Source organism: Colius striatus, chromosome Z (assembly GCF_028858725.1).
Source record: "Colius striatus isolate bColStr4 chromosome Z, bColStr4.1.hap1, whole genome shotgun sequence".
In the NCBI taxonomy this organism is placed as follows: Eukaryota; Metazoa; Chordata; class Aves; order Coliiformes; family Coliidae; genus Colius; species Colius striatus.
In genome coordinates, this window is record NC_084790.1 from 264,898 (window position 1) to 280,838 (window position 15,941).

General features: G+C 51.1%; 1 protein-coding gene across 1 annotated transcript in view; it reads left to right on the forward strand.

Moving 5' to 3' along the window:
* Positions 1-3,916: 3,916 nt before the first annotated feature.
* LOC133628792 (proto-oncogene Wnt-3) overlaps positions 3,917-15,941 on the forward strand; it is a 30,512-nt gene continuing 18,487 nt past the window's right edge. The window contains exon 1 of the mRNA XM_062018164.1: positions 3,917-3,996. Within this exon, the coding sequence (XP_061874148.1) occupies positions 3,917-3,996 (80 nt within the window). The remainder of the gene's footprint in view (positions 3,997-15,941) is intronic.

Consider the following 15,941-nt stretch of genomic DNA (forward strand, 5'->3'; position numbering starts at 1 on the left):
CTCTCGCCAGGTGATCCCAGGCCATCCATCTCCTGCCCCGCGCTGGGCTGTCTGAGTCCTTCCTCTTCACGTCACGCTGGCCGTGGGGTAATTCCACCAAGGGCAGCTGAACTGCACCAGGAAGGGCTTGAGTTCCTTGTGTCTCACACTCATCAGCGGCTCAGGATGTCGAAACACACGCCGAGAACAAACCCAGCAGGCTCCACGGTCCCATCACCTTCCCCGGGCACTCGGTTTCTTCCTGCCGGTGGCTTTTGATGGAGAAAGGAAGAAAAGCTAAAAGGAGGAAAAGTTACAGGAGTTAGAGCAGGGAGGGGAAGGAGAGGCGTGTTCCCAGCATGCTCACAGTGCCTCTTTGCTGGAGGGTTGTTAGAACAAACCAAAGAATCCCGTTGGAGGCCTTGGCACCTACAGCAGCTGCGGCTGCAGCACCACAGCGGCAGCACAATACAGAAGGACCTTTATACTGACATTGTAAAGGCAACAGGGCTTTTCTTGAGCAGCCAAACCTCTAGCTTCCTCTTTTTATTTTTGTTCTTTTTCATTTCTGGGCGAATTGGAACTGTTCTGTAATTGCCAACCTGGCCAGGCTGCTGCGACTGGAAAGACCCTCAGTAAATAACAGTCGGTCAGCAGCACAAGGGGGGATCTATGAGGGAAACTGTGAAATTGTACTCTTCTGGATAACTGTCATTTGCTCTTAGACATTACATTTAAAATTAGTGTTTGCTGTAGAACTTATAAATATTTGTTCAGGGTAGCATGAAATATCCCCAGGATGATTTCAGCGTGTACGCATCAGATCCACGGCAGAGGCTGAGAGTCAGTCTGTTCACTTCACACACAACGTGGTCTTCATCCCTGAGAGACAGGGGGATCTAGGCTGATACAAGTGAAGACACAAACTGAAACCTGACATTGTTCTTCTACTCATTCCAGCGAGAGAAACTTGGAGCCAAGAGACACGTGTGCCCAGGGTTAGAGACAAAAAGGACCTTCTACTCACAGCATCTCACAGGATCTCCAAGACAAAGCAACTGCAGACACACTGGAAACACAGTCTCTTCCCAAAGGAAGGTAGGACAACATGAATTCCACATGACGCTGGGACAAACAGTCCATGACATTCAGAGTAGGCAAAGAGAGCAATGGACAGAAGTTCAAAGGTATGGCAGCACAGGCAGCTCGAGAAACTTCATCAGATACTCACTGGAGGCTACAGAGAGCTTTCTCTTGACTTCAGTGTGTCTTTGAAACCTGCCTGTGGCCACAGCAATAGGATATTGGGGAGTTACTGGGGTGTGGGTGCACACTTTAGTATCTCTGCTGCCTTTGTAATGCAGCCTTTCCTGAGGCAGCACAGAGATCTCTGCCCAATGCACAACAGCAAATGGAGCCTCTTTTCCCCACATTATTTGTCTGCAAAGAAAGCACTTTGCAGCTTGTTACTGGTTTGATTTAATAATCTCAGCAACAAGAAATGGATAAAGAGCACCTCGTATTGTTCCCCAACCTCTGATGGACAGGAATGTCTCAGCCACCACTGCAATTCAGATTTCAACAGCTTTCCTCCACTGGTTTGTGGTGGTGTGTTTTTTTTGTCCTCTTCCATGAGACGTCAGCCGCCTGTAGCACCTCCTGAGACACCTCACTTCAGTTTCCCCTGCGGCTGCCTCTCTGGCTGTCTGGCATTTTAATGTCAGGAATCCTCTTGGTCAGTACCTTCCATCCATATTCCTTCTGTCGGCTCCAGAACAGCCACCAACAGAGGTACAAGACTCTGCAGCAGCTCAAGGTCTGCTTCTGCCACACACACTCACAGGCTCCTTAGTGGCATCCACACGCTCCTTGACTTGCTCTAACCAGTAAGTTAGAAGTGCCTGTGACTTGGCACTGGAACCAGAGAGACAAGGACACAGAACCACCTTCATGGTTAAGCTCACTTCACTCTAGAAGAGATGGGTCACATCTCAGGGGTCTATTTGGAATAGCTCCTGTTCCACACCAACCCCAAATTGTGACTCAAATTCCCTCAGGGCCATGCAAGTCACACAGGTCAGGCCCAGGCCAGGCTCCATGCTCCAGAGCTAAAAATATGGACAACAGAGTTCAAGATCTGGGGAAGATTCCCAGGTAGTGTTTAGTTTCATGGAGAGATTCAATCTGTGTGTCTCCCAATGTTTATCTGAAAGCCATTGCTTTCTCACATGCATTTGAGTGACTGCACTCCACAAACGCTGCCAGGCAGGTTTCCCAACACAGGCTGCACCAAATATGCCCTTTGGGATTTGAAATCCAACAGGAGGGACAAGCCATGTTTAACACCTGTGGTGTTAAATCCATTGGACTAAGCCTGGAGAAGCTTGGCCTCCTAGTCCTTGCACGAGAGGCAGGGACTGATGAAGAGGTGCAGAACCATCAGCTGGTTGGTGGATGTTCCTCTCTGGACACATGATGGCCAGGAAACCTGTTACCACTGAGGAGAACAGCTCTGCACCCACTCAGTGTCCAAACACGCTAGAATCTGTAAGAACTGGGAATCAAGAGAGACAGAGGCAGGAGGCAGGTGCATCCCAGTAGTTAAATAGCAACAAGGAATGCATTTGTACCCAGAGCCTTCAGAGCAGGAGAAGGTCCAGCTATCATATCTGACACAAATGAGATGCTTTGGGCTGCCCCAGGCAGAACCTTGGACCTGTTACAGCCACTGCTCTGCAAAACAGGGATTTGTTGGCTACCCCTGCAGCAGCTGGTTAGGAACTGGGCAGCTCACTGCAGGCAGCAGGGCTGTGAGTGTTCAGAGTGCTCCATGAGCAAAAGCAGTGTTTTCTGCTTCTCCCATTTCTGTGTCCCACGCTGTGTCATCCACTTGCTCTGCTGCTCAGACACAGCAGCTACTGGAAAAACTACACAATAAGAAAGACTTTCAAGGAAAACCTTTCCTGAGCCTATTTACAGCCCACAAACCACCTCAGAAAAGTGATACAGCTTGGGATTCTTCTTTTCTAAATGACTCATGTGTTTTTTGCTGTTTCCCTGGTTCTGCACTCAGAGGTGCACTCCACAACAAACCCAGCATGGGACACCTTCCCTCTGCCTCTCTGCTCTCACCATGACACGGCATTTTCCTCCCTCAGCAGAAGCCAGGCTGCCACAGCTTCCCCCCTCCATCCATCCCACCCACAGGCTTTGCAAAACCTGGGCAGTGCAGCTTTCACGTGGGACTACAGCTCTGTCCCCATCGCTCACGCCGACAGGCTCCGAGGGTCATTCTGCTGCTTTGGCGCTCCCGTGAGCTCTGCCTCCTGCAAGGGTTAATGCTCACCTCCCTCTCCATCTCACAAGTTCTCCATCTCACCCCCACCGTGGGATTAATCAGCATCACCCCTGTGCTTACCTTGCTGAGCCGAGCCTCGGGTGCCAGCCCGCAGCAGCCCCGGCGCGTCCCGGCTGCCTGACACAAGTTAACAAGTTAAAAACCTGGGAGGTGGAAAAAAACCCCAAACCGAAAACAACCCGAAGTCTCAGTGCCCCAGTGAAGTCTCTGGCAAAGAGGGTTTGTCTGTGGAAGCGAGGGCTAGGAACAAAGTTGTGGGGTGGAGGGGGAGGAGAGCGTGATTGACAGCCCTGAGCTGAGACTCATCCCTTACCTTGGGCCATGCGGTCTGATTGGCTGCCTGCTGACATCCCCAAGCCCTGCACTTTTTAATAGACGCTTTTGGATGATCTACAGGGAAAAGGCTTCGAGAAGTGTGTTTCTGACAAGCCAGAAAGTCACCCGCACTACCAGGGACTTTCTTTAACTCTTTTCCCCCCCCCCGTTTTGTTTTGCTGGAAGGGGGGGATCCTTCATTCTCGCACTTCATGTTTTGCTGAAAACTTCGCCGGGATTTTCCCCTTGCACCAGCCTGGACTAATGGATTACCACCTGCTTGGACTAATTTTGTCTTTTCTCGTCAATGGCACAAAGGTCTTAGCCGGTTACCCAATCTGGTGGTAAGATTTCTTCCCCCCCCACCCCCCCCACCTCCCTTCCCTCTGTCTATGATTGATTAATGAATTCATTAATGATTAGCCGTGGGGTGGGTGCGTGCGCGGGCTCCTTCCCCTCCGCCCCTCGCCCTGCTCAGCTGCCCACGCCCGCGTGTTTCGCCCCAACGCAGGCGCTTCCCTCCGATCTGGCCGGTGATTCATGAAAAGTTTGGGGGGTATTTTCCGAGGGCAGCGCCTGGGTTTCCCTCTGCACAAATGGAGGCTCCCCCACCACTCTTCATTTCTCCATGTTCGTCCCTGTGGCGATGGGCATTTGTTTGCGAGGGGAAGGATGCGTCTGTGCTTTGGGGTGCGATGGGAGCGTTGTCTGTGACCCGGCTGCCTGGCAGGTATTCCCCTTCCTCCCCATTCAACTGCCATCCACCCTTCAAGGGGAAAAAAAAAACGAATTCCATTTTATGTTTGGCTGATGCAGTTTTTGGACTCTTCTTTCTCTTCTTTTGTTGTATTCTGTCATGTGAATTTAGTCCGGCGAATAAGCTGAGAACGCAAATGGCACCTGAGAAAACACTCCTCAGCAAAAGCCCTGCTCTGTTTCATTGTGGGAATGGCACCTCTTCCCTTGCACCAACAATTAAACCCATTTTTAAACGGATTGGCCGTATCTGGTGGCGTGGCTGGTGAGGAGCCCCAGCCACTTGTTTTAGACATAAATATCACAGCAGACGGGTAATGATTGGAAACACTTTGGAACAAAAAGCACCCCCCCCCCCCCCCCCCCCCCAGAATGAGAGGTTTCAGGCCATTGAAACACAGCAGAGAGCGAGTTGCATAACAGCAGGTTTGGGTTGATTTCTGTGTTTATGGTGCAGGGCTTCTCCCGCAACACACCTCGCTCAGTTGCTGTGTGTGCTGGGGAGCCTCACGGTCCGGAGGGCAAAGAGGGGGATGGATGGTGGGATCCGCTGATACACAGGTCCTGGGCTTATTTTCGCCTTTCCAGAAGAGTCTGTGTTTTTATGACTGAAGCAGATCCTTTCGGTGCCAACATGGAGATGGCAAGAAGTAGGTGGGAGTGAACTTGGGGATGGACTGCCATGTCTGGGGATAGTCAGCAATCAGAAGGGAAAGGCGAATCTGTTTGAATAATCCCCTTATTGCCGTGGACTTTGAGAAGGAAAATGTGCAGTTCCAGGAGAGGGGCTGAGAGCACAATGAGAAGGCCACGCTCAGGGAGCGTTTAAAAGCCAGGCAGGTTCCTGAAATGCCTAAATCACGGCGTGCTTTCCTGGAGAATCACATTATTCCCTCGCCCTGAGCCTGGCTGTCCAACTTCAGCAGCTAAGCCTGGGGCAGGAGAGCCCACTGCAATACAGACAGCATCGCTTTGATTCCTCACACCCCTTCTCCCCTTCAGCTGGGGACTGGTGTGTCTGAGCAGGGGAGTGTGGTGGGTCATACAACGGGCCAAAATGGCCTGGCTGGATCTAAAGGCAAGAATCTGCACGGGGCAGCGGTACCCTGCTGTGACAGCAGCTCTCCCAGGGTCTCAGCAGCTCCTGACCTGCCTCAGGCTTTGATATAGATCAGGACGTAACGCCTGGATCACGGGGAGTTTTGACTCTCAGAGCCAGGAACCCCCGTGAAGCAAAAATGTCTCCACAAGCAAAATGTCTCTCTCTGCTGCCAGGAGAAGCTCCCGCAGACAGGTGTCTGCCCCGCGTCCAGAATCCCCACGAGTGCACCCAAAATGAACAATGTAGGGACCCGTAAGACAGAACCAGCAGGGGCAAGGCGAGCAGCGCCCGTGGGAAAGGAGGGAGTGGAACCAGCTCCCTGCAGAACTGCAGGCAACAGCTCTGCATCTCGCATGTTTGGGGGAGATTCTGGCAATACCGAAGTGCCAGAGACCCCACTGCACTGGAGGGATGTGATGAGATGCCCCGGGTATGGCTGAGGGGCTACTGAGAATGCCACAGGGCTTCGGAGGCTTCCTGGAGGCTTAGGGACCAGAAGGGCAGCAATATCTGGGCCAGGGCTCCCTGGCTGCTCAGGCACAGACAATGCTTCCCACAGCACAGGAAAAATCAGTGTCTTTCTCAATCCTGCTGAAGGCTTTAAATATCTGCCCTGTGAGCTGAGGTCTCATGCACAGTGTGCTGGAGCACGACGTGATACACACGCCTAGAAAGGAACGCTGTTCCCGCTGTCTTCCTGATCCTCTGATCTTCACACAGGCACAGAGCAGAATCTGGGGGGAAGTGTCCCGCTGGCAGGGTTCAACGTGCCCCAGAGCAGGGGGAGAGAAGCAAAGGCAGGGCATAGCATCAGGTCTTCTGTGTTGGGCTCCTGCATCCCTCCAAGCCAGGCCAGATCCTCAGCGCTCCCTTATCCTCAGCTAAACGCATCTCTGCACTTTCAGGAAGACTGTTCCTCCTGCAGGACCCCAAGGCTGCTGACAAACAGTGCCCAGTCCTGCTGGTGCAACCTTTCTGGGGATTTTTCTGCTGTACAGGGAGCATTTTGGCAGCAAAATCAAACCAAATCATTTCTGCTTTGGGGCATAAATGGGAAAAGCATTTATTGCTGTAGTGAGGAGGAAGTGTCTGAATAAACACACAGAGAAATAAGGTGTGCAAGCAGAACGGGCTCGTGGCACCTGTAAACGGGTTTAAGGGTGGCTGGAATAATCCAGCTGCTCCACAGTGCAGTGAGACAATGCCAGCAAGCACGACACGGATGGCAGTGCAGGGGAAGGGATAAAGGCAAAAGGATGAAGCTGCAGAGGGTTTGCACTGAGGTGTGTTTGTACTGAGGGGCCAGCGAAGGATGCTGGCCATCTGATTGTGTTATCCAGAGGGAACAGCACAGCAACCCTCTGGCCTGCACACCACCATGCTGGGAGGTGGGTCCTGCCCTTGGCCTCAGCGAGGCTCAAGCCATCAGCTCTTGGCACAGGCAGCAGTGTGGCCAGACAGTGAGCAAAGGGACAGATCTGCAGTGCAAATGCAGACCCGCAGTGCCCAGGCACACTGGTTGCAGTGAGGAGGGAGTCACTGGGCTGCAAAGCCAGGAAAGGGGTCTGCAGTCCAGCCTCTGACTGCCAGCAGCTCCCTCACATCGTCCTGCCCCTGACCAACTAACATTTCCCCAGGCAATGCCTGAGCAAGGCCCAGGGGCTGCACAGACTGTAGATGCAACTTTCAGAGAGCAGGGGTGGTATTTTGCCAGAGGTCCAACCCTTCTTCACATGCTTCCATCCTATTACAGCAGTGAAAAGGAACAAATGGGGCACAGATGGGAAAAGGTCATCTAAGTATTGCCTGTGAGAGTGTTGGCAAGAGGAGCTGAAGCCAACAAAAGCTCCCTCAGATATGTGTCCAACAGCTATGCTGTCTGGGTTACTGCTGCTAAAAGAGAGGCAGTGCACAAAGACGTGGGGAGATGTGCTGAGGCCATGGGGAGCAGGACTGCTGCTCTTCCTGACCCTTCAGAGATGGCATGGATGGAAGCACCGTGGGCAGCAGGGCCAGGGCTGGCAGCCCAGCCCCACAGGCTGCAGAACAGGCGGCAGCAGAAGGGATGGTGGTGATACCAATCACACCTGTACCCATCTCTTTGATCCCACATATCCTAATGACAGCAGGGATAATAGAACATGGCTGAGTTATTGGGGTGGAATCAAGGCATGAAAACCTGGTCAGTGTATAGACAGACTGATGGATGGGCCCACAGCTTTCTGGTGGTGCCCTGACAGAATCTGGATTCAGATCTAGCCCACAGCCTGAGCTGTGTCAGTGCAGGCCAACAGGGGTACTGAGGCCCAGCAAACAACTAGAAACCACTCCCAGGATGCTAGTACATGTGCAGGGGCTAAAGAAGACAATCAGGGAGAAAACCCCACCCATGAACTGAGCAGAAACACCAAACACTCCTCTTCTGTGAGCACCATTCACCAAGAAGTCTTGAAATCCTCTGGTGTGTCACCAGCCTGGAGAAAGGAGACAGATTATGCAATTGGTGGTGTAAACAGGGAGCAAAAAGCTCAGCCCTGCTCCTCTCGTGGTTCCTCAGGACAGTATTAACAGATCACTGCCCACAGCCGTGGCTCTCACCAAGTGCATCCTCCCATCCAGCATTTGCTGGTGTCTCAGCAGATGACTTGGCACCTGGAAGAAGAGCTTTGTCCATCACATGTTATTAAGTTTTATTTCTATCCCTCAGAAATGCTTTCAGGGGAAGCTGGAGGCTTTGGCTTAGAAACATGTTCCCACTGGTCCCACAGGAGCTTTCTCATTAGGAAAAACCTGTTATGTGAAAACCGTTTGCATGGAGATGGAGTCTGAGGTGACATGTAACTTGTCTTCTTTAGCTTTCGGTGTCTCACCTTGCTGGAATGAAGGGGAGACTTCATTCTCTTGGCAGTCTTGGCCTTCTTGTGCTCTGAGGTTCAAAGCATGTCCATCCTGCAGCCTGGGGTGTGTTACAGGCACGTGGCCAATCCAGCTGTGTTCAGAAGGAATCAAATCACGGTGCAGCACCAGAACACCAGGGTGGGTTTCCTGATGCAAATCCAGCTGCTGCAGCACTACAAAGCAAAAAACAAAAAAAAAAAGACCCCCCTTATCATTTTCTGACAGCTTAACATGCAGCCAGTTCTGGTTTAAAATGACTAAGGTAATGCTGGGGCTTGCCAGTGAGGGCACTTAACTGTGCAAGCCCAGAGGTGCTGCCTTGCCACAGCACCTCCACCAGCAGCCTGTGCTGGCACAGGGAGCTCTGTGCAGGGAGAGCTGCTGCACAAAGCACAGGCCACTGCTGCTGGGCTGGTGGGTGATGCCACAGGCTGCTGCCCTCCCTGTGCCAAAGCTTGTCTGCCAGAGCTGAGGGTGCAGCTGCCTGGGAACTGCAGCGAGGCCAGGGCTGAGGAGCAGAGGTGCTGGGGTGATGTGTGGCTGCTCATGAAAACAGCTGTCAGCAACTAAGTGGCCACAAGTATTTGGCAGGGGGGTTGCACTGGATGATCTTTCGAGGTCCCTTCCAACCATCAAGATTCTGTGATTCAGGGTCTTGTGGGTTTAAAGATTTTCTTCAGCATTTCCTGCAGCCAGGCATGGCCAGTGGGGAGCCACATCACCATCCCACCAAGCAATGGGCTACCAAGGTGCTACAGACTGGAACATCTCTTTTATGAGGAAATACTGAGAGACCTGGGGCTGTTCAGCCTGGAGAAAAGGCTGAGGGGGAATGTCATCAATGCTGATCCATCCCTAAAGGGTGGGTGTCAGAGGCTGGGGCCAGTGTTTGTTGTGTGGTGGCCAGTGACAGGACAAGGGGTAAGGGGCAGAGGCTGGCACACAGGCAGTGCCCCTGGCACAGGAGGAGAAGCTCCTTTGGTGCTGAGGTGAGGGAGCCCTGGCCCAGGCTGCCCAGGGAGGGTGTGGAGGCTCCTCAGGAGGTTCCCAACCCCACCTGGACACGTTCCTGTGCCCCCTGAGCCAGGGGAAGCTGCTGGAGCAGGGGCTGGGGCTGCAGCAGCTCTGCAGGGCCCTGCCAGACCCCACCATTCTGTGACTCTGTGATTCAAATGGGATGGTCAGTCCTTGCCATGAAAGCAAGAGCTTTTCAAGCTGGAATTCAGATTCATCATCTGTTCTATATAGCAAACACACATGGGCAGCCCTAAGCCTTGCCAGAGGAAAGCCCCTGAGGCTATACAGCCTTGTGAACCTCAGCATACCTCAGGTCTTGGCAGAGTGTTACTAGGGCCAGATAGCATCTCTTGTTGACTTTCTCTCTCCCCCACATGGCAGAGTGCAGTGCAGTGGAGTCCTGAGTTCAGTAACTGCTTTGAAATGCTGCTGGGACACAACAGTACAGAGCAGTAGGCAAAGTGCACATTTCCCTAAACATCAGTAAGTCTCATTCCCTCAAAAACTAACCACTCCTGTCCCCTGGAGTGTCCCAGCCCCAGGGATCTGCTCTGCCCTGCAGAGCCCACACAAGCCTGGAGCCAGCGCGCAGGGAGAAGGGCTCTGACTCACAGAAAGACTTGACATTTCTGTTCCTGCCCCAAAGCAACCTAATTCACAAGTACATTTCAGTGGTCACAAAGGGCTTTTAAGAGGTGTTTTAATGGCAAACCAATTGCTGTTCATCCAAATCTTGCATTGAGGAGCATTTGACAAAGGGAAGCACCTACCTAAGGGACTCCACGCAGGAGCACTGGAAACTCAGGCGCATTTCAGGCCCCAAGGGACTCCCAGCTCAGGGCTGGCTACAGGGTGTGGGGGATGCTAGAGGCCACCAGCAGCTGAACTCATGGGCCAGCTGCTCTATGTGATGACTTGTTTCATCAGATAAATAGACCAACACTCCACTTGATGTGGCCAGCATGAAGCCCTGGTCACTCTGTCCTAGTCTGAGCCAGTGCTGGGACTGGAGACCTCCAGGGATCCTCTCAGCCATCGCTCTGTGACTGTGATACACCCTTTGCCGGGGACAACAGCAGAGACACAAAGTGCTAGGCAGGTCCTGGATTACTCAGTCCCCAGTGTATGTTTAATGGGGGTGAGGGCTTCATTAGGACCCTGAGCACAACTAAGCAACTCTCATCCAAGGCTTGTGATGGCAACACACAGCCCAGCACACACGTGACAAGAAGAATCCTGACAATCACTCCCGTCAGCCCTGTGACCAGACACGAGCCACTGCCACTCCAACTAGGCCATGACAGGTCTTTAGCTACTGCTTTCTCACTGCATCAGTCTTGGCTCTTGGTCTCCAGCTCCTGCTGTGCAGTCACTGCTCTACCGGGTGTGTGAGCCAGAGAGACGCAGGGATGCTTTCAGCCCTTCCTTCCTCCCTGCAGGCGCAGGACAGACCTGGGCAGTCTGAGCCCTCAGAGGGTACGACTCTAAGGTCACTAAATCACCTCTGGCTTCTAAATTACTCTCTAATAAGTTAGCTGGCACTCTGGAGGTACTTGATTTCCACACCTGTCCTGGAACACTGCCCGCATTATCAGCAGGGGGAGATCACCAGGAGGCAGAAGGTTATCTCCCACCTGACATTGGTGATGCTCATCAGGCCCTTCCACTGCCAGCTCAAACAGTTCAACCCAAACTAGTGGCTGGAGTCTTTATGGAAAGACAGGAAAATGCCCAGTATTAAAGAACTAAAAAGCAAACTTTAAACACAAAATCACAAAGGCTAAAGAATCATGCTGTGTGTTGAGAACATGCAGATACAATGCGCAGCACTTGCAGTTACCACTGTCATGTGTTCAGCTGCAAAATGTGCTACAGGTCTCAGCTTCTAAGGCCCAGCAGCAGACAGGCCATCCATCCATCCATCCATCCAGAAACACACCTCACCTACCATTCCGGCACAGGAGCTGTTGGTCCATCTGCCAGCAGAAGTCTCAATGTGAGCAGGAGTGCAGACCCTCTCTTGCATCAGGAGAAGGAAGCTGCTTTAACCAGTGTATGCTCACCGTATAACACTCGTGGTCAGTCGTGTTAGCAATGGTGTTTGTTCAGATGTGTCTGACTTCTAACACTCTCTCAGTACTGCAGATCCTATTTGCATGACCTGTGTTGAGCCAAAGCAGCATCTGTGGCAATCTGGCTCTGCTTGAGCCTGGTCTGACATTTTTGCCAGGCCTGAGTGAATCAGCACAGGCATGTCCAGCAGTAGTCTCAGCAGCTGCTCGTTGCTGTCTCCCTGCTGAGCAGCGTTTGGCTCGTTTTAATCTGTGACAGCACATCTGGTTTCAGAGCCCAGCCATTCAGCAATGTGGGTACATCCAAAGTGAGCCCTTGATAAAGTCAAGGCCTTTGTCCATCCACAGAATACTTCTGAGTAGCTATTGCCATTCTTACAACATTATCAAGCTCCTAGCAAAGCCTTTTGAAGTTGTATTCATGGATTTTACCTGTGTCCATGTAGGTATGATCGTGTCTCAGGGATACCTGGAAATCCAGCACACTGACATTCTCTATTTAAGCACTCTTCCAGTTACCTAAAGGCAATGACTCTAAATGCAGCTTATCGTGGAAATTGTGCTCAATCTGGCTACTGCTCAAGGTACAAACCTATTGCATACCCCATGCCTATTGGGATTTCTCTCCCAGAAATGTAGGATCCTGCTGGATGCAAATCACCAAGGCACAGTCTGCTGCTAGCTCTCTAAATGGTAGACCTCCAGAAAGTCTCTTAGGTCTGATCTTGGAAAGGATGAAATCCCCTGGTGTCTCACCTGTGCTGGGAGACAGAGGCACCCAGTGACTGCAGAGTAGATACTGGCTGTTGGGAGGGGATGTACTTGATGTTCACCAGCTCCTGGTCCATAATCTCATCCTTTTTCAGTGGATCTATCAGTCATTTCCCTACAGGATCTCGAATGCAAAGGATTTGCCAGGAACTGGGCTGTATAATTTCCGTATCCCATATGTAAAGAGTTACAGCTCATGTTCCTTAAACTACTCAAAGTTTAATTTTAGCACTCTGTTGGCAGATGCAACCTCATTTTTGCTGACCTGATCTGAAGTTCGTTTTGCATCTACAAATGGAAGTGGTTTAATATTACTCAAGACTGTAGGTGGTATTGCAGTGACACTGGATGTAAGGAAAAGCTTCTGGTGTCATGCTGGATTATTTAGGCCTGTCTAGTTGGGAGTTTGCAGGGTGAGGGCCCCATTCCATGGGGCACAGCCTGAGAAACACTGTGCTATGGTTAATGGTGCCTTTTTAACACTGTCTGTGCATCATGACAGCATCCGATTTACGGCTTTTCTTATGATAACACCTGAAAAGGAAGCTGAGGAATAGGCACATGTTGAAAGCCTCTACCTCTTCCAGCCCAGGAACCCCCTGTTACTGACCATTTACTCTGACTAGCTTAAAGATTCCAAACTAACCCCAAACAGAAAGTACTTGCAAACCACTTTAGAAACCTCTCTCCTCTCCCTTGTCTCATACACTACCTTAGTTTGAGGATGTCTGTTTCCAGGTCATACATCCAGTGTGTTTAGTAGACAGATAGGCTGGTGCTCCTCAAGAAAGTCTCCACTTGTCAACTAAGGAAGAAACTGTGAGCCATCCTTGGCTGAAAGGGCTTCTGCTGCACAGGCTTGAGAGATGGAATAACTACCCTGTAACAACAAAAATGTTGATCATCAGGACTGTTAGTGTGGCTGCTCTTCTGAAAGCATGAAAGGACTGTGCTTTGATAAGCAAATTTGCTGTGATAAAGGAGCCAAACTCTCTCCAATTCCTTTTCTGAGGACAGGTTTCCTTTTTTCTAAAGATAGGTGGCTAATTTGCTAATTTGTCTTTTTCACAGTTCTCTGAACCTCTCTGGTTTTAATTAATCTTACAAATCTAATCAAGTCTAACTGGCAGCTTTCCCAGTACTTGTGCCTTTCATTTTCGAGTGAGAAACACTTTCCCTGCAGCACCACGTTGACTCAGACACTGGAGATCTTCCTCCACCTTCTCAACAAACAGACCCTCCAAGTTTAAACCAGAAGGGGTTAGTGTTAGGTGATAAAATCCTGATTTTGTTTTTCATCCTGATGCCATTTTTAAGCCTCAGAGTCATCCAGATTTCCTGCAGCTACTTTCTAGAATCCCAACAGGAGAGTTTGCAGTGGTCCTTGAGGAATGTCACAGGGGCTTCCCACAGCCCCAGCGGAGCCCGAACAAACGGCACTCAGCTCCCGCTCCTCAGTCCTGGCCTCCCTCTGGAGATGGTGCAGTGCAGGTGGATTCATCTTCGCTGTTTGCCTTACTGACACTGGCACAGATTTACCTGCATGGGTCTGAAACCAGATGAGTAAGGATTGTGCTCTGTGGGCTGTGGCAGCAGACCAGGACAATGGTCTCAGCTGAAGTGTCTGCAGTCCATCAGATGACCCCCACCATCTGCATGTACAACACAGCTGGGTCCAGGCTTATCTGCAAACCACAGAATGACCTGTTTTCTCGTAGGAGTTACTGTTTCAGCCTCCATGGGGTATCTCCAGTCCCTCACCCTATGCCTCGGCTGTGCAATTCCCCCGTCACTGATCTGGTTTTCACCTGATTTCCTAACACGTGCTTCCCCCCACTGCTGATGCTTTCAGTGCTGCACTGGTGGGGTTGTTCTCACTGTTACAAAAGGTTTCCCATTGTCTTTTTAAATTCAAACTGACTGTTGCCTTGTATGTGCTCTGGACTCATTGCCTTTGGCAACAACCACCTTCAGTAGGTTTGCCATGAAACCCATCAGGCTTCTGTTTGACAAGCAGCTTATGCAGTACCCCAGTTATGGTTATCTCCATGTTTTCTTTCCAGTTTGCTCATTTTTTCCTGTCAATCTCATAAATACCCCCAGAAGCTGAAATCCCCTCTGTGGGGCATCATCTGTTGCTTCTGTTTGGTTAAATGACAAAGCAGAAAGATTCTGGGAGCTGATTTAAGCCTTTACAAAAACAGACCCTGTGCCTCACACCAAGGCAGCAGTGCTGCGATGTTCAGGATCATAGCTTTGGAGACTTAAGTCATACCAAAATGCCAGGTCAGCTGGGGCTGTGCTTGCAGTCTTCACAGTCCTTGTCACCAGCACTGATCTCATACCCTGGGGGCAATGAGGGATTCAGCCTTTGTGCAGATAAAGAAGATCTTGCACAGAGGCACTGCAAGGTGGGTTAGGAAGAGCCTGACAATAGGGAGGTGCAGTGGCAACAGCACCATCATCTGCCCACTAAATGCTGAAGTTCTTGAAAATCTTTTATACCCAGGGGACACGGATGAGTCTTCCCAGAGGGTCAGAAGGGATGCTCCTCCACTTAGCACAGCTCTCCCCAGAGCTGAGGCAGACCATGTGCATTGCATGGTGGTCTCTCCCACCACACCACTAGTACTGACACCACTGCACTTACCTGCGCTGCAATAACTACCTTTGTTCAGTGCAGACCAGGGGGCCTGACTCAAAGGATTGTGCTTACGTTGGCAACAAAATGATCATGGGCTAAATGGGCCTTGGTGCCCAGCCCTGCCTGAGTTTTGGTCGTCCTTCTCTCTTACTCTGCTCAGCACAGCAGCCCCGTGCCCCAGCATTCCCAGCTGGGAAACACGGCTTGCTGACAGCTGGTGAGGCTTGGCCATGGGTTAGGTTTTGGTGGAGCAAACGCTTGAGTTCTGCCTTGAGCCTGGAGACCTTGGCTATCAGGTGTGCCTTGTTTTGCTGCAAGGGTGGAAGCCTCATATAAACTGGAAAAACAGCTTTCTGATGTGGTTTTGAATACTATTAATGAGAAAAGAGCAATTGGGTGTAAACATTTCCACCGAGTCCTGGGATGACTCGCGTTGCAAAGTTTGTTTTCTGTAGGAAAGGATGTTCAAATGACATTTGCTTCAGGGTTCTGTTTTTAGCCTTTGTTTCTTGAGTTGTGTCAGGCTCCAGGGTACCACTAATGAATGCCCAGTAAGAAGTCAACAGCCCAGTTCTGCCCGGGCTTACACGTTCCCTCACCTAACAGAGGGTCCCCATCTCTCCACCCACCTCCCCAGGATGCTCTGGGCTCAGTTAGGCTTGGTACCACTGGCACTGCCCAGAAAGCAAAAAAGGCAAACCCACAGAAGTAATTTCTCATCAATGACCAAACCTGTAAGAAAAAGTACCAACTGTCACATTGATTCTTCTCTCTTCCTGACCAAAAACTCCAGGAGGCAAGGACACTTCCCATGGCTCCCCGTCAGATCATTTGTTTACAAACATGGAAAAGGTAAATTTTCCCACTGGGAGGAGGTGGCAAAGGCAGAGCCCTGCCAGGACCCGGCTGTTCGGAGCCTCCCAGCACATCTCAGCTCTGTTTGGAGCAGAGGCTTTGCAGGGCTGGAAACCTCACTGCGCTTATTGCGGTCACAGCCTGGGAGCCTCCATTTGCATATGCAAATCACAT